At 41.5% G+C, this 19,932-nt stretch overlaps 1 protein-coding gene across 1 annotated transcript; it reads right to left on the bottom strand.

Annotated features, from left to right (window-relative positions):
- Nucleotides 1-17,344: 17,344 nt before the first annotated feature.
- On the bottom strand, nucleotides 17,345-18,523 carry LOC142168822 (uncharacterized). The gene is made up of 2 exons (XM_075229981.1): nucleotides 18,431-18,523; nucleotides 17,345-17,626 (listed from the first exon to the last, which is right to left on the bottom strand). Exons 1-2 carry the CDS (start codon nucleotides 18,521-18,523, stop codon nucleotides 17,345-17,347), a joined length of 375 nt encoding a protein of 124 aa, XP_075086082.1.
- Between the last annotated feature and the right edge of the window lie 1,409 nt (nucleotides 18,524-19,932).

The following is a 19,932-nucleotide window of genomic DNA, read 5'->3' as shown; positions in this document are numbered from 1 at the left end:
AGGATAGCTCTTCCCTGGTCTGGAACCTCATTAAAGCGCGTTCTCACCGTCTGTGAGAGAATAAGAGAGATATTTAGTCCTACACTATTTGCACGATGGGAGATGAAGAAAGGTAGTTTTCCTAACACCCTATAGCCTCTCGAAGATAAGTACAGACATCTCTGTATCGATCCGGAAGATTCTATTAGGCCTGCTCGTAACTTGTGAGACCTACGTAAACTTAGTGCTCTTATACCATATTGTGACGACCCAATTTCACCTATAGGTCGTGCTGGCATCCAACATCACAGCTATGTAAGCTAACTAGTGATTTAAACCTATAATTATTTCTTCAAAAATTATCCGAGTAATTAAACTCGGCGTACTAGCTAAAATTAAGACAATGTGAGAAATAAGATAAATTAAAACTCAAGTAAAATAATTAAATTCAAAAATTCTACTAGTGTGTGTGCCAAGACCTGGTGTCACAAGTGTATGAGCATCTAGTATATTATACAAAATTCTAAATATTGTCTGAAAATAAATAGACAGAATAAAAATACAAGAAGAGACTCAAGGGCTGCGGAACGACTCAAGAAGTAGCTCACCACTAAGTCTCGGGATATCTGGGGTATGCTCCGTTAGGTCCTCCGATAGTACCTGTCTCAGGTCCTACACAAAAAGTACAGCAAGCGTAGCATGAGTATGTAAACAACGTGTACCCAGTAAGTATCAAGCCTAATCTCGAAGAAGTAGTGACGAGAGGTTGACTTTGACACTCACTAAGGGTCAATAATATCAGAATATAATATAATTAATTAAACATGATTTTTAGGTGAACAACAATAATTTTATAAACAAGCAGAAATAATTAATTAATTAAATTTCAATAATTTCTAATTTATCGATTAGCTTCACAAGTTGCAATTAACATATCAAGTAGTATCGTGTAATTATTATTATTATTAGGTACGATTTCTGCCGAGGTCGTATGACCCGGTCCAGAGTGTCATGTACACTGCCGAGGGACGTGCAGCGTGATCCATAGATGCATCTATACTTGTCACGACCCAAAACCTAACCCGTCGTGATGGCGCCTATCGTGGTACTAGGCAAGCCGACCTTTCCAAAACACTTTTCAAATTTAACAGAAAATAATTAAGACATTTAAAATAACCGGTGTTTCTCATAAATACGGGGGTAAAACCCAAAAAAAACATAAGTGCAGAAAAATAGCACGACATCGGGATGTTACTAAGTCATGAGCAACTAGACTCTCAATCTAAAAGACAGTGTCTACAATAGTCTACATCTAGATAGTAATATAGAGAAAGAAAGACAATGAGGAAGGAGCACAAGGTCTGCGAACACCGGCAGCTACCTCATAAATCTCCAGAAGATCAACTGCGTACAAACTCAATGACCTCCACGTCCAGTCACACCTGAATCAGCACACAAGGTGCAGGGAGTAACGTGAGTACTTCCAAATCAGTAAATAACAAAATTAAATAAGGAACTGAGAAGAAGTGACGAGCTACACAATTTCAGTTCATTTTAGTAATTTCGGCAAGAATAAGTAGGCATGCTTTCAATTCGGTGTTTTAAATCAAAACACTTCTAGTTCAGGTTTAACAATATAAGCCCTCCAGAAAGTTTCACAACAATAACATTAGCAATGAAGTGAAACAACAAAATAAGAGCAAGTACAGCCTCACAGGGCTACTGTCACTCATCTATCTCAACAGCGCAATCACTCGGCTCTCAGCCTCAATACTCACAATCAAAGGTACATGCACACACTGTGGGTGTACAGGCTCCGGAGGGGCTCCTACAACCCAAGCGCTATATATTGCTGCGACATGTAGCCCGACCCAATATTGTTGCGGCGTGCATCCCGATCCAATATATCTCACATAGGCACAGGTGGTGCCTGAGCTGGTGCATCAACAACTAGAATCTGGTCCTGATCTGGGGCAACTGGTGGATCTGCAGGTACAAACCCAGCTGCTATGAGGGCTGCACCTCTGCCCCTACCACGACGTCTACCGCAGCCTCGGCCTCTCACGGCCCTGGTTGGTGGTACTGGTGGCTGGCCCTCCTAACCGGTAGTACGAGTCCTCACCATCTATGAGAGAATGAAACAACAGATGTTTAGTTACTAGAATAAACAGATTTGCATGACTAGAATTCAAGAATGTGGAGTTTCCTAAGGGTCCTATAGCTTCCCGAAGATAAGTACAAACGTCTCCGTACCGATTCGCAAGACTCTACTAAACCCGCTCATGACTCGTGAAACCTATGTAACCTAGGCTCTGATACCAACTTGTCACGACCCAAAACCTAACCTATCGTGATGGTGCCTACCGTGGTACTAGGCAAGCCGACCTTTCCAAAACACTTTCCAAATTTAACAGAAAAGAATTAAGTCATTTAAAATAACCGGAGTTTCTCATAATTACGGGGGTAAAACCCCAAAAAAACATAAGTGCAGAAAAATAGCCCGACATCGGGGTGTCAATAAGTCATGAGCAACTAGAATCCCAATCTAAAAGATAATGTCTACAATAGTTTGCGTCTAGATATCAATACAGAGAAAGAAAGATAATGAGTAGGGAGCACAAGGTCTGCGAACATCGGCAGCTACCTCATAAATCTCCGGAAGATCAACTGCGCACGAACTCAATGACATCCACATCCAGTCATACCTGAATCTACACACAAGGTGCAGGGAGTAACGTGAGTACTTTCAACTCAGTAAGTAACAAAATTAGATAAGAACCTGAGAAGCAGTGACGAGCTACACAATTTCAGTTCATTTTAGTAATTTCGGCAAGAAAGGTAGGCATGCTTTCAATTCGGTGTTTTCAATCAAAACATTTCAAGTTCAGGTACAATAATATAAACCCTCCAGAAAGTTTCACAACAATAATAATTAGCAACGAAGTGCAACAACAAAATAAGAGCAAGTACAGCCTCACAGGGCTACTGTCACTCATCTATCTCAATAGCTCAATCACTCGGCTCTCAGCCTCAATACTCACAATCAAAGGTACTTGCACTCACTGGGGTTGTACAGATTCCGGAGGGTCTCCTACAGCCCAAACGCTATATATTGCTGTGGCGTGCAGCCCAACCTAATGCTGCTGCGGTGTGCAGCCCGATCCATATATTGCTGCGACGTGTAGCCCGATCCGATATATGGCCCTAAGGTTTGTTGTGGCATGCAACCCAGTCCAATATTGTTACGACGTGCAGCCCAATCCAATGTATCTCACATAGCTCTCAACCCGGCACTCAGGCCCTACCTCAATCACTAACCTCTCCAGCCCCTCGAGCTCACAGAATATCATAATAACTAGACCCAACAGGGAATACAACAAGTATCAACAAGAAATGAGAGGAAATAGAGATATAACACACAATAAGACTATGACTGAGCACAAGACGGCAATTAGCAGTCAGTTCAACAAGTATACGACCGTTGCGGGTCTCAATACTAATATCATATGGCCTAAGAATGGTTTCTAACATGAAAGGCAGTTAATTGCTCAAAGACAATAGCTATTCGACTTTACAGTCTCACGGGACGGACCAAGTCACAATCCCTCACGGTGCACGCTCACACGCCCATCACCTAGCATGTGTGTCACCTCCAAATATCACATTATATAAATTCTCGGGGTTTCGTACCCTCAAAATAATATTTAAGACTGTTACTTACCTCAATCTGAATAAATCCCTACTCCGCAATTCTCTTGCCTCTTGACTCGGCTCCAAATGCTCCGAATCTAGTCACAACCAATACAATACCATTAATATATGCTAAAGGAAGCAATTCCACAAGAAAAACTACCAAATTAGACCCAAAACCTGAAATTGGTTCAAACCCGGCCCCTAGGCCCACGTCTCGAAATCAGACAAAAGTCACAAAACTTGAAAGCCCATCCACTCATGAGTCTAACCATACAAACTTTATTAAACTCTGACCTCATTTGGTCCCTCAAATCCTCAAATTACCCTCTCCAAAATCCCAAGCCCTAACTCCTTATTTGCACTCCTAAATCTCACTAATTAGATGAGAAAACAACGGGAAAACACCATAGTTAGGAGTATTAGAGCTCAAGCAACTTACCTCACTAAAAAACACTTGAATCCCCTTCAAAATCACTCCAAAGCACCAAGGTCCGACTTGAAAATGGTGAAAATGAGCAAACATTCGCGAAATCTTCTATTTATAGGTTCTGTCCAAGCTTTTCGCACCTGTGGCTCAAAGTGCGCACCTGCGGTCTCGCTTTTGCGCAATAACCTCCGCATCTGCAGAAAATCACTTAAGTCCCCAACTCCGCATCTGCGCTCCCTATCCGCTTCTGCGACCTCGCAGGTGCTAAAATGAACTCGCACCTGCGGCCACTGCCTGACATCCTCTCTTCCTCTTCTACGGGCAACTACCCGCTTCTGAGGGCTCGCAGATGAGCACACCCACTCGCACTTGCGGTTCTCCCCAGTCCAACACACTCCTGTACCTGCGTCCGTCCCACCGCACCTGAGGCGTCGCACCTGAGGCGTCGCACCTGCGGCAATACCCTCGCAGGTGCGATTACACGAGCAACAAGCCAACTTCAGCAATTCTCCAAACTTCAAACTTGATCCGTTAACCACCCGAAACACACCCGAGGCCCTCGGGTACTCAAAGAAACATGCCAACAAGTCATATAACCCCATACGAACTTAGTCGAACCTTCTAACCACTCCAAACAACATCAAAATACCAAATTACCCTCGGATTCAAGCCTAAGAACTTTCAAACTTCCAAATTCCGTAAACGATGTCGAAACCTACCAAACCACGTCCGAATGAACTCAAAATTTACACACACGTCACAAGTGACACTACAAACCTACTCCAACTTCTGAAAATCCATTGCGACCCCAATATCAAATTTTCCATTGCCGACAAAAATCGCCAAATTTCCAACTTTCGCCAATTCAAGCCTAATTCCACTACGGACCTCCAAATCACATTCTGGACGCACTCCGAAGTCAAAAATCACCTAACATAGCTAAAGGAATCATCAAAATCCAAATCTGAGATCGTTTACATATAAGTCAATATCCGATTGACTTTTCTAACTTAAGCTTATCTCAAAGAGACTAAGTGTCTCAATTCACTCTGAAACCACTCAAGACCCGAACCAACTAACCCGATATATCATAATATAACTGAAGAACACAGAAGAAGCAGAAATGGGGGAAATGGGTCTATAACTCTCAAAACGACCGGCCGGGTCATTACATCCTCCCCCCTTTAAACAAATGTTTGTCCTCGAACGAGTCTAGAAGCATACCTGGAGTCTCGAATAGGTGTCGATATCTGCTCCGTATCTCCCGATCGGTCTCCCAAGTGGCCTCCTCCACAGGATGAACTCTCCACTACACCATCACTGAAGCTATATCCTTTGACATCAACTTCCGAACCTGCCGATCCAAAATGGCCACCGGCTCCACATTATAAGTCATATTACCATCCAACTAAACCGTGCTGAAATCCAAAACATGGGATGGATCTCCAATATACTTCTGGAGCATAGAAACGTGAAACACTGGATGCACACTCGACAAGCTAGGTGGCAAGGCAAGCTTGTAAGCCACCTCCCCCACCCTCTAAAGCACCTCAAAAGGCCCAATGAACCGGGGGCTCAACTTTCCCCTCTTCCCAAACCTCATAACACCCTTCATGGGTGATACCTTTAGCAACACCTTCTCCCCGGCCATGAAAGACACATCACGGACCTTCCTGTCCGCATAGCTCTTCTGCCTAGACTTTGCCGTGCGAAGCTACTCCTGAATCGATTTCACCTTGTCTAATGCATCCTGGACCAAGTCTGTAGTCAATAGCCTAGCCTCACCCGGTTTGAACCATCCTACTGGAGATCTACACCTCCTCCCATATAAAGCCTCGTACGGAGCCATCTGAATGCTCGACTGATAACTGTTGTTATATGCAAACTCCGTGAGAGGCAGAAACTGGTCCCATGAACCCCCAAAGTCAATGACACAGGCGCGCAACATGTCCTCCAATCTGACTAGTGCGCTCGGACAGTCCGTCCGTCTGAGGGTGAAAAGTTATGCTCAACGCAACCTGAGTACCCAACTCTCACTGCACGGCCCTCCAAAACTGTGATGTAAACTGAGTACCTCTAACCGAAATGATGGAAATGGGGATACCATGCAGGCGAACAATCTCTCGAATATAAATCTCAGTCAACCGCTCTGAAGTGTAAGTAGTACCAACTGGAATGAAGTGCGCGGACTTGGTCAGCCGATCCACAATGACCCAAATAGCATCGAACTTCCTCGAAGTCCGTGGGAGCCCAACTACGAAGTCCATGGAGATCCCCTCCCACTTCCACTCCGGGATCTCTAATCTATGATGCAATCCACCCGGTCTTTGATGCTCATACTTAACCTGCTGACAGTTGAGACACCTAGCTACAAAGACAACTATATCCTTCTTTATCCGCCTCCACCAATAGTGTTGTCTCAAATCCTAGTATATCTTCGCGGCACCTGGATGGATGAAATACCGCGAGCTGTGGGCCTCCTCAAGAATCAACTTCCGAAGCCCATCTACATTAGGCACACATATCCGGCCCTGCATCCTCAACACTCTATCATCACCAATAGTCACATCCCTAGCATCACCTCGCCAGACCCTATCCTGAAGAACGAGCAGGTGGGGGTCATCATATTAACGCTCCCTGATACGGTCATAAAGAGAAGACCTGGAGACCATGCAAGCCAATACCCGACTCGGCTTCGATATATCCAATCTAACAAGTTGGCCTGCTAAGGCCTGAACATCCAATGCCAAGGGTCTCTCTGCTGCCGGAATATATGCTAAACTCCCCAAACTCTCCGCCCGGTGACTCAAAGCATCGGTCACCATATTGGCCTTCCCCGGATGGTACAAAATAGTGATATCATAGTCCTTAAGAAGCTCTAACCATCTTAGTTGACGCAAATTAAGATCTTTCTGCTTAAGCAAATGCTGCAAACTCCGGTGATCAGTATAGATCTCACAATGAACCCCATACAAATAATGACGCCAAATCTTCAAGGCGTGAACAATGGCTGCTAACTAAAGATCATAGATAGGATAGTTCTTCTCATGGGTCTTCAACTGGCGCAAGGCATAGGCAATCACCCTACCCTCCAGCATCAGAACACATCCAATGCCTATCCCCGAGGCATCACAATACACTGTGTAAGAACCTGAAGCTGATGGTAGAACTAACACTGGAGTTGTGGTCAAGGTAGTCTTGAGCTTCTGAAAGCTCTCCTCACACTCATCCGACCACCTGAATGGAGCACCCTTTTGGGTCTATTTGGTCAAGGGCGATGCAATAGATGAAAATCCCTCCATAAAGCGACGGTAATACCCCGCCAAACCAAGAAAGCTCCTAATCTCCATGGCTGAGGACGGTCTAGGCTAACTCTGCACTGCCTCTATCTTCTTTGGATCCACCTGAATACCCTCACTGGACACCACGTGCCCCAAGAATGCTACTGAACCGAGCCAAAAACTCATACTTGGAGAACTTTGCATAGAGATTCTCCTCTTTCAATCTATGTAACACAATCCTCAGATGCTGAGCATGCTCCTCCTGGCTACGAGAGTACATTGGGATGTCATCAATGAATACAATAAAGAATAAGTCTAAATAGGGATGGAATACAATGTTCATCAAATGCATGAACGTTGTTAGGGAATTGGTTAGCCCAAAAGACATCACTAAGAACTCATAATGGCCACATCGGGTCCCGAAAGCTATCTTAAGAATATCCGAATCCCGAATCTTCAGCTGGTGATACCCTGACCTCAAATCAATCTTGAAGAACACCCTCGCCCCCTGAAGCTGGTCAAATAGGTCATCAATATGTGGCAAAGGGTACTTGTTCTTGGCCGTGACCTTGATTAACTGCCTATAATCAATGCACATCCTCATGGAACCATCCTTCTTCTTCACAAATAGGACCGGTGCACCCCCAAGGTGACACACTAGGTCGAATAAACCCCTTATCAAGGAGTTCCTGAAGCTGTCCCTTCAACTCCTTCAACTCCGCCAGTGCCATACAATACGGTGGAATAGAAATGGGCTGAGTGCCAGGCACCAAATCAATACCAAAGTCAATATCCCTGTCAGACAGCATACCCGGCAGGTCTGCAAGAAATGCATACGGAAAGTCACATACCACCAAAACAGAATCAATGGCAGGAGTCTTTGCACTAACATCCCTCACAAAAGCCAAATAGGATAGGCAACCCTTCTCAACCATCCGCTGAGCCTTCAAGTATGAAATCACTCTATAGGGAACATGGTCTATAGAAATGGTCCACTCAACCCTTGGCAACCCCGGCATCGCCAACGTCACAGTTTTAGCGTGGCAATCTAGAATAGCATGACATGGAGACAACCAATCCATACCCAATAACACATCAAAATCGACCATACTGAGCAGCAAAAGATCCACTCTGATCTCCAGACCCCCAATAGTCACAACACATGACTGATATACACAGTCCACAACAATAGTATCACCCACAGGAGTAGATACATGAACAGATGTAACTAAAGACTCATGGGGCATATCCAGAAAATGAGCGAAATACGAGGAAACATATGAATAAGTGGAACCAGGGTCAAATAATACAGAGGCATCTCTGTGACAAACGGAGACAATACCTATAATCACAGCATCTGAAGCAATAGCATCTGGTCTGGCAGGAAGAGCATAGAAATGGGCCTGGCCACCCCCTGATTTGCCTCCCCCTCTTGGGCAACCCCTAGATGACTGGGCTCCACCCCTAGCTGACTGGGCTGGTAGTGGAGGAACTAATGCTGATGACATAGACTGGCTCCTCTGTAGAGCGGGACCTCCAACTAGATGGGGACACTCTCTCCTCATGTGACCAAACTCCCCACACTCATAGAAACACCCCAGTGCTGGTGTTGGGGACTGAAGGGAGCCCCGAGCACCGGGAAATCTAGCAGAAGGACCTGGCATAGACGAACCCTGAACCGATGGAGCATGAGAAGAACTCTGCACTGGAAGGGCACCAAGAGATGAACGACCCTATTGATAATTGTGAGATCCATGGCCAGATAATGTAGCACGGTGAACTGGGCGAGCCGTCCGAGCATGTTTGAATGGACGACCTCTACTATGCTATAACTAACCCCCAGAAGGAGTACCACTAAATCAACCATGTCCACGAGGCCTCTTGGTCTCCCTCTCAACCATCTCCTGACCGCGAACCATCTTAATCTGCCGAGCAATGTCGACAGCCTTATCAAAAGTAGCACCAGACACTCTTTCTCTGGTCATAAGCAATCAAATCTGAAAAGTGAGACCATCTATAAACCTCCTGATCCTCTCTCTATCTGTGGGAACCAACTAGATATCATGACGGGCCAACTCTGAGAATCACATCTCATACTGCGTCACGAACATATCACCCTGACGAAGCTACTCAAACTGTCTGTGCAGCTCCTCTCTGCGGGATTGAGGCACGAACCTCTCTAGAAAGATAACTGAGAACTACTGTCAAGTAAGGGGTGTTGCGCCAACCGGCCTACGCCTCTTGTAAGCCTCTCACCAACTGAATGCATCCCCAAAGAACTGAAAGGTAGTGAACGAGACCCCATTGGTCTCCAGATTACCTGTTGTACGGAGTATCCACTGACACAAGTCTAAGAAACCCTGTGCATCCTCTCCTTCTCCACCACTAAAAGATGGAGGCTGGAGTCTCCCAAACCTCTCCAATCTACGCTGCTCATCCTCGGTCATAGCAGGAACCACCTAGTCCTGAGCAGCTACAACCGGCTGCGCGGGTGGTTCCCCCGGTGTCTGGAATCCCTATACCACCTGCTCTGGTGTGCGAGCAGCGGGAGTATGAGCACCTCCCCCGACCTGAGAAGTGGTTGCTACGTCCGGAACAGATACCTCCTGAGCAAGGCTGGTGCATGTGGTCAGAATCTGAGCTAAGGCCTCCTGAAGGCCTAGAATCACAATAGGCACAGGTGATGCCTGAACTGGTGCATCAACAACTAGAATCTGGTCCTGATTTGGGGCAACTGGTGGATCTGCAGGTACTACCCCAGCTGGTGTGCGGGCTACACCTCTACCCCTACTATGGCCCCTATCGAGACCTCGGCCTCTCGCGGCCCTGGTTGGTGGTACTGGTGGCTGGCCCTCCTGACCGGTAGTACGAGTCCTCACCATCTGTGAGAGAATGAAACAACAGATGTTTAGTTACTAGAATCAACAGATTTGCATGACCAGAATTCAAGAATGTGGAGTTTCCTAAGGGTCCTGTAGCTTCACGAAGATAAGTACAGACGTCTCCGTACCGATTTGCAAGACTCCACTAAACCAACTCATGACTCGTGAGACCTATGTAACCTAGGCTCTGATACCAACTTATCACGACCCAAAACCTAACCCATCGTGATGGCGCCTACCGTGGTACTAGGCAAGCCGACCTTTCCAAAGCACTCTCCAAATTTAACAGAAAAGAAATAAGTCATTTAAAATAACCAGAGTTTCTCATAAATAAGGGGATAAAACCCCAAAAAAATATAAGTGCAGAAAAATAGCCCGACATCAGGGTGTCACTAAGTCATGAGCAACTAGACTCTCAATCTAAAAGATAGTGTCTACAATAGTCTGCGTCTAGACTTCAATACAGAGAAAGAAAGATAATGAGGAGGGAGCACAAGGTCTGCGAACGGCGGCAACTACCTCGTAAATCTCCGGAAGATCAATTGCCCACGAACTCAATGACCTCCATATCTAGTCACACCCGAATCTGCACACAAGGTGCAGGGAGTAACGTGAGTACTTTCAACTCAGTAAGTAACAAAATTAGATAAGGAACTGAGAAGCAGTGACGAGCTACACAATTTCAGTTCATTTTAGTAATTTCGGCAAGAAAGGTAGGCATGCTTTCAATTCGGTGTTTTCAATAAAACATTTCGAGTTCAGGTACAAAAATATAAACCCTCCAAAAAGTTTCACAACAATAACAATTAGCAACGAAGTGCAACAACAAAATAAGAGCAAGTACAACCTCACAGGGCTACTGTCACTTATCTATCTCAACAGTTCCATCACTCGACTCTCAGCCTCAATACTCACAATCAAATGTACCTGCACTCACTGGGGGTGTACACACTCCGGAGGGGCTCCTACAGCCCAAGCGCTATATATTGCTGCGGCGTGTATCCTTACCTAATGCTCCTGCGGCGTGCAGCCCGATCCATATATTGTTGCGACGTGTAGCCCGATCTGATATATGGCCCTAAGGTTTGTTGCAACATGCAACCCGATCCAATATTCATGTGGCATGCAACCCAATCCAATATATCTCACATAGCTCTCAACCCGGCACTCAGGCCCTACCTCAGTCACTAACCCCTCCAGCTCCTCGGGCTCACAGAATATCATAATAACAAGCCCAACAGGGAATACAACAAGTATCAACAAGAAATGAGAGGAAACAGAGATATAACACACAATAAGACTATGACTGAGTACAAGACAGCAATTAGCAGTCAGTTCAACAAGTATACGACCGTTACGGTTCCCAATAGTGATATCATAAGGCCTAAGCATGGTTTCTAACATGAAAGGCAGTCAATTTCTCAAAGACAAGGAAAATCAAGAAATAACAATAGCTATTTGACTTTACAGTCTCACGAGATGGACCAAGTCACAATCCCTCATGGTGCACGCTCAAACGCCCATCACCTAGCATGTGTGTCACCTCCGAATATCACATTATATAAATTGTCGGGGTTTCATACCCTCAAAATCATATTTAAGACTGTTACTTACCTCAATCCGAATAAATCCCTACTCCGCAATTCCCTTGCCTCTTGATTCGGCCTCCAAATGCTCCGAATCTAATTACAACCAATACAATACCATTAATATATGCTAAAGGAAGCAATTCCACAAGAAAAACTACCAAATTAGACCCAAAACCTGAAATTGGTTCAAACCTGGCCCCCGGGCCCACATCTCGAAATCAGACAGAAGTCACAAAACTTGAAACCCCATACACTCACGAGTCTAACCATACAAAATTTATCAAACTCCGACCTCATTTGGTCCCTCAAATTACCCTCCCCAAAATCCCAAGCCCTAACCCCCTATTTTCACTCCTAAATCCCACTAATTAGATGAGAAAATAATGGAAAAACACCATAGTTAGGAGTATTAGAGCTCAAGCAACTTACCTCACTAAAAAACCCTTGAATCCCCTTCAAAATCACTCCAAAAGCTCTAAGGGCCGACTTGAAAATGGTCGAAATGAGCAAAAATTCGCGAAGTCTTCTATTTATAGATTCTGCCCAGGGTTTTCGCACCTGCGGCTCAGAATGCGCACCTGCAGTCTTGCTTTTGTGCAATAACCTCCGCATCTACGGAAAATCAATTAAGTCCCTAACTCCGCACTTGCGCTCCCTATCCGCTTGTGCGACCTCGCAGGTGCGGAAAAGACCTCGCACCTGCGGCCACTGCCTGACCTCCTCTCTTCCGCTTCTGCGGGCTCGCAGATGCGCACACCAACTCACACCTGCAGTTCTCCCCAGTCCAACACACTCCCGCACCTGCATCCGTCCCACCGCACCTGCATCCATCCCACCGCACCTGCGGTGTCGCACCTGCAGCAATACCCTCGCAAGTGCGATTACACCAGCAACATGCCAACTTCAGCAATTCTCCAAACTTCAAACTTGATCCGTTAATCACCCGAAACACACCTGAGGCCCTCGGGGCCTCAAACAAACATGCCAACAAGTCATATAACCCCATACAAACTTAATCGAACCTTCGAACCACTCAAAACAACATCAAAACACCAAATTACCCTCGGATTCAAGCCTAAGAACTTCCAAACTTCAAAATTTCGCAAACAACACCGAAACCTACCAAACAACGTCCGAATGACCTCAAATTTTACACACACATCACAAGTGACACTATGAACCTACTCCAACTTTCGTAAATCCATTACAACCTCGATATCAAATTTTTCACTGCCGACCAAAATCCTCAAATTTTCAACTTTCGCCAATTCAAGCCTAATTCCACTACGGACCTACAAATCACATTCCGGACGCACTCCTAAGTCAAAAATCACCTAACGAAGCTAAAGGAAGCATCAAAATCCAAATCCGAGATCGTTTACACATAAGTCAACATCCAATTGACTTTTTTAACTTAAGCTTATTGCAAAGAGACTAAGTGTCTCAATTCACTCTGAAACTACTCCGGACCTGAACCAATTAACCTGATATATCATAATATAACTGAAGAACACAAAAGAAGCAAAAATGGGGGAAACAAGGCTATAACTCTCGAAACGACCAGCCGGGTCGTTAGAATACTACCGAGGCGTTCGGCCCGCTCCACAAAAAAGGGGGACATTTTCTTATGAACCTCCGGAATGAGAAAATATATATATATATATACACATACATACATACATACATACATTTTTTAGATTAACGCGGGAGGATGTACAAATTTCTACAACAGTCAAATATTCTGAATAAAATTTCAAGTATGTGAGATTTCAAACTTTTACCATTTCCTCTAACAATTTGCTACATAATTCTATTGTTATAATTAAATAAGGATACAATTATCACAAGTAATTCATGATTTGAGTCCTAAACTACCCGAACTTTAGCAATATTAGTAGCTACGCACGGACTCTCGTTACCTTGTGCGTACGTAGCCCCCATAATTAGCAATAATTATTAATATGAATCACCTATGGGGTAAATTCCCTCATACAAGGTTAGGCAAGAGACTTACTATGTCTCAAAGCCCACTTCCCGATCACAATGTCGCAAAAATATCAATTCGGTGCCGAAAAATCTAAAACTATCCAAAAGTTATATAAAATAAGTAATACATGTTCAAATATTTGAAACTAGACTATTAAATAAATTACCCTATCGAGAAATGATAAATTCCTAAAATTCACCCGGGCCCACGTGCCCGAATTCCGAAAATATTTAGAGGAAACCATTACCCATAACCTTAAGAACTCAAATATACAATTTCCATCCAATTCCATAACCATTTTCCTGGTTAAAATCTCATTTTTATACAAATCTAGATTTTTCCTCTAACCCTTGATTTCCATGATTTATAGGTTATAATTTACCCATAATCTATGTATTTATCTCAAAGTGTATTGAATTAACTTACCTTCAAGTTGCTAGTTGAAATCCCCTCTCAAAAAGCTCCAAAATCGCCAAAACATGGAGGAAATACAGGCTAAAAATGACTGAGCCTCTTCCCTTTTTTAAGGTTCTGCCCAGACAGTATTTCCGCATCTGCGGTGCCTGGGCCACATTTGCGGCGCCACTTCTGCGGACCACGGTCCGCTTCTGCGGAAGAACCCAAGGCTGGCCAGGCTCGCTTCTGTGGACGAAGGCTCGCTTCTGCGGTCCCGCTTCTGCGCCAAGTCTGTCGCTCCTGCATCTCAAACCGCTTCTAAGACTCATCTCTCGCACCTGCGAGCTCGCACCTGCGGCAAGCCAAGTGCAGGTGCGATTCCGACATCAGTTGGGAGCTTCAGCTTTGGCTTTCAATTTCCAACTTGGTCTGAGCCTCGTCTGATTAACCCCCGAGGCCCCTATAGCCTTGCCCGAACATACCAACAAGTTTAAAATTATCAAACGGACTTACTCGAACCCTCGGAACTTATAAAACAACATCAAAACTAAGAATCATACCTCAAACCAAATCGATTCAACTTAGAATTTTCAAATTTTCCAAACTTACTCGGAACACGCCGAAATATACTTAAACTACTCGGAATAATACTAAATTTTGCGTGCAAGTCTTAAATCACCATACTGATCTATTCTCAGGCTCGGAACTCCAAACGGACCTCAATTACTCAAAAACGTACTCCAAACCAAATTTAAAGAACATTAAACCTTCAAATAGTTGATTTTCACTATTAAGTGCTGAAACGCTCTCGGGTTGTTCAAAACCCGATTCGAACATACGCCCAAGTCCAAAATCGTCATATGAACCCATTGGAACTGTCAAATCTCGATTGTGGGGTCATTTTCTCAAAATGTTGACCGAAGTCAAACTTGGGCCTTTAAAGCCAAACTAAGGAACCAAGTGTTTTGATTTCGACCCGAACACTTCTAAATCCCGAACCAACCATCCCCGCAAGTCATAAATTAATAAAAATACATACGGGGAGTTTTATTTAGGGGAGCGGGGTTCTAAATATCAAAATGACCGGTTGGGTCATTATAATTGCAGTATGTATTCATATATTTTTTAATTAATATTAGCTATGTATTCAGATGTATTTTTAATTAATAGTAGTTAAGTTATTCCATGTTATGTTCGGCAGTAAATTTGTATGACAAGTCATGTATTCACCATATGCATTGTATTCACTGTTTTTAGTGTTTTTTCTATTTTCAATGTATTCACTGTATTCAATATATTTCACTAAATTCACTATATTCGGTGTCTTAACTTTATCTCAAGCTTCACTGTGTTTCATTGTTTTATCCAGCAATATGTATTCAGCAGTATGTATTATATGTATTGCAGTATTGTCACGATCCAAAATCCTAACCTGTCGTGATGACACCTATCTCAATACTAGACAAGCCGATAACACCAACAACCTTCAATTTCTTTTAAATACTGAAAACAATTCACTGTATTCATTGTAATTAATGTTTTCTCTATTTTCAATGTATTCAATATATTTCACTGTATTCAATGTATTTCACTGAATTCATTATATTCAGTGTCTTCACTTTATCTCAAGCTTCACCGTGTTTCACTGTTTTAGGTCCAGCAATATATATTCAATGTATTGCAGTATGTATTCATATATTTTTTTAATTAATATTAGTTATGTATTCATATGTATTTTTAATTAATAGCAGTTAAGTTATTCCCTTTTATGTTCAGCATAATTCAATGGTTTTTAATCCCTGCAAAAATCCCACATAATTGTATTATGTATTCAAAACAATTTTTGGAAATTGAATTACATATATATATATTCAATTTTTGTATTTTTGAATGTACACTCATGTATTTTAAGTATACATGTCCTGCTATACCTCATACCTGTATATAAATTATTTTGTAAAGATACCACGAAAAATAATAGCATTCAATTTTGTAATCTAAACTTAAAAAATTCATCTCGTAAGAATCCAATACACCAATAAATCAATATGTAATATAAAACTTGAACAAATCTATGACATATTGTTATTGCAGTAATTAAAATCAGAACATGAACTAATTCCTACGTGGAGCATTTCTACAAGTACGCTTATTATGTCCTCCCTGCCCACATATACTACACGAATGTTGATTTTTCTTCTGAAACAATTCACTTAACAGCTTATCGCGCTTCTTCTTTGGCCTTCCAGGAGGTCTTTTCCATTTGGGTGGTAAGACAACTTTCTCTGATATATGTGCTGATATATTCCATTCACTTCGGTCAGGAAGTGGATATACGGGCACCTCGTATGTCATTACAACAGACTTTGGTTTGTAATAGTCCGAGCAGTAATATTCCGGCATTAGAAACTTACTTTTCAAGACAGCCTAAGCATGTGGGCATAGTAATTCGTCAACTTGGAACCGGCCACAAATGTAATTTTTCTCTAGGAGGCAAACGGTGTAATGCCTTCCTTCATCATTCATCATGTGCAAATGTTCAGTCGATGGTACAACCTACATTAAATGGAGAAATATAAGCTGTGGACATTTGTACAAGTCATGTATCTGTCAAAGACCAAAAGTATTAAATATAGTATACATGTATACAATAAAAAAATATTTAAAATACACTGAATGTCAACAATATTTATCTGACAGAATATTAAATTGAATACATTTATTTGTGAAATACAATGACATACAATATACATGTATACAATGAAAAAATATTTAAAATATACCGAATAAAAATACTATTTTATCTGACAGAATATTAAAAATGAATACATTTATTTGTAAAATACAGTGAAATACAAATAGAAAATCATTGAATACAACCAACGAAATAAAGTTGTAGTAACATGTATTATCGACATATAATATGCAATAATTACAACCGTTTCAGAAGTTGTAACAGAATACATGCACCAGCGTTATTATAAAAAACGCAGGCAGTATGCTAATAATAGAAATTGTATTAGGCATAAATACATAATGTATCAGGCATAAATAGATGATGCAAGTACTTATAGCAAAAAAAACTTACAGTCATACGTGTAGACAGTGCTTCATTCAAAATAAGGATCTCCTGGTATTTTTTTCCCAAGCGTTGTGTACATGTGTGAAACTTCTTTCCGTTTGCTGTAATTCCAATGTCCAAACATCTTCCTAACTTCTTCTAGGAAGTAGTATATTGGCAATTCTCTTGCTGATTCAAGTGCAGAATTGATTGACTCAGCAATATTTATCGTCATAGTCCATCCACGGTTAACAGGTGCATACAACCTAGCCCACTTTTCGTATCCAGCTAATTCCAAGTATTCTTTCACCCGAATATTTACCTTCTCCACCTTTTACATTAGACTATCAATTCCATCCTGAGTGTATGCTTTTGCCAGCGAAAAGTATACCTCTGTCAACTTTGCATGACTCTTTTTGAATATTTTATATACGTTGTTCCATAGATGCCATAGATAAGCAAAATGGGGTACCGTCGGATACACTCTCGATACAGATTTGATGATGCTCTCATTCCTATCTGAAACGATACACATGTTTTCCTGCTCACTATAAGCTACCTTGAATTGTTCAAAGAACTACAACCAAGCAGCATCGTTCTCTGAATCAACAATACCATACACCAGTGGAAATATATGTCCTGTAAATACAATTGCATACAGCTAAAAAATATCATTCAAGCTGTATTAAGAAGTCAAAATACCATATTTTATGTTAATCTGTATGTATTTTGTTTTTTAACTAACTCACCTGCACCATCCAACGTGCTAGCCGGGATGAATGTCCCAATGTATGCCTATTTTAAGTGGCTGCCATCCACAACCACTATGGGTCTACACTAATCAAACCCCTTTGTAAAAGTATACAACGATATATACAAATACATGAACTTATTTTTCGGTGATTTTTCCATTCTAATATGTGAACCAGGATATGTCATATCCAGTGTATATAAGTACCCTAGTAATTTATTATATGAATCAGTTGGTTCACCTCTAAAATATTCACTGCCTTTTCTTTAGCGCGCCACGCCAACATGTAACTAATATCTACACCAAAGTCTGATTTCACTTGATCAATTCTATCCTTTGGCGTGGATTTTCTCTTATGATTAGTAAACTTGGACCTAATCATACCTCAATCAATCTACTAGTTGCTTGATGTGGCTCATACACCTTATCCTTCAATGAACATGTATGCTTATCATTGAACTCCCTCACTTTGAACATTTGTGATTTGTTAATACTAGAAGCCTTAAATCTCCATTCACAATCCTCATAAATACATAACAATGTATAGCTTCAAATACATGTGTGTTATACATGCAATTGGTTATGTATGGATAAAAGATAAATAGATCCTACAGCTAATTCGGCTACATACACACAATATTTTTATTTGCCAACAAAGTTTTGAATATATAAACATACAACGAAATACAATGTATGTTTATTGAATATACTATAGATATTTTTTGAATACATTGCATAAACAAATGTATAAGCATACATTAATATAAATAGCTAAGTTCTCATATAATTGTTACAGAACATTCAATTACAAAAATACTGATACAGAAACATACCATGAAGGAAAGCATATATTATGAATACAACATTATACATGTTGTATTTAATAAAATTCTACCAAGAATACATTATACATAACTATTTCAGAACATTCAATTACAAAAACACTAATACAGAAACATACCATGAAGGAAAGAATATATTATGAATACAATATTATATAAGTTGTATTTAATAAAATTCTACCATGAATACATTATACAACAAGAAAGAATACATATCCATACAGTTGAATACAACATATTGGTGAAGAGGTTGTAAGTAAGTACACTCAAACCTGATAGCATTAGACATATCAACTCGAAATTAAAACCTTTCAGCATATGCATATTGCTCCATCACCGCCTTCAATGTGGCCTTATCCTTATATATTTGTCCAGCCACTGTCACGACCCAAACTCCCTCCGTATAATGTTGTTACACTCCGTAGTATTACAGCTATGTTACACCCTATAGTATTATATGTTCGACTTGTCATAAATTAACGTCAGTTCAAGAACAAGGTTATTTTGAGATTATAAGTATTATACTATTTCAAAAATATGATTAGTAAATTCGTGAAGGTGAGAGGGTAAGCGACTCGAAGAAAATGAGTTTCATTGAATGTTGTCAATTTGTGATAAAATACAGTCCGAGTTATAATACCCGGCATTTATGGATTTGTGCCATACAAAGTACCACATGACTATGATAGTAAGGTGCATGAGGTATGTTAAAAGTGAGTAGAATTTTAAGTAATTTAGAATAATTCTTAATTATGTGGGTAATTAATTAATTATTGATTTAAGTAGATAAGTGTATGAATTATTTTGTCTACGTGGGACCATGACAACAAAAGTAAAGTGTGACTAGTGTGTGTGAATGATACAGTGGTGTCACATTTTGGGATAAGAATACTTGCTAAGCATGGAAGTTATAAGTGCGGTGGACCCCACGATACACATAAGGAAGAGGTTCTCTTATGCTAACTAGTTGGATGCTTGACAACATATTTAATCAAAAGTGTAACACATGTGATGATTACAGAAACCCAAAGTTCCGCGGTTTCA

This window comes from Nicotiana tabacum, chromosome 14, assembly GCF_000715075.1.
Source record: "Nicotiana tabacum cultivar K326 chromosome 14, ASM71507v2, whole genome shotgun sequence".
Taxonomy (NCBI): Eukaryota; Viridiplantae; Streptophyta; class Magnoliopsida; order Solanales; family Solanaceae; genus Nicotiana; species Nicotiana tabacum.
The sequence above is the reverse complement of the archived record's forward strand: the minus strand, read 5'-3'. Positions and strand labels throughout refer to the sequence as shown.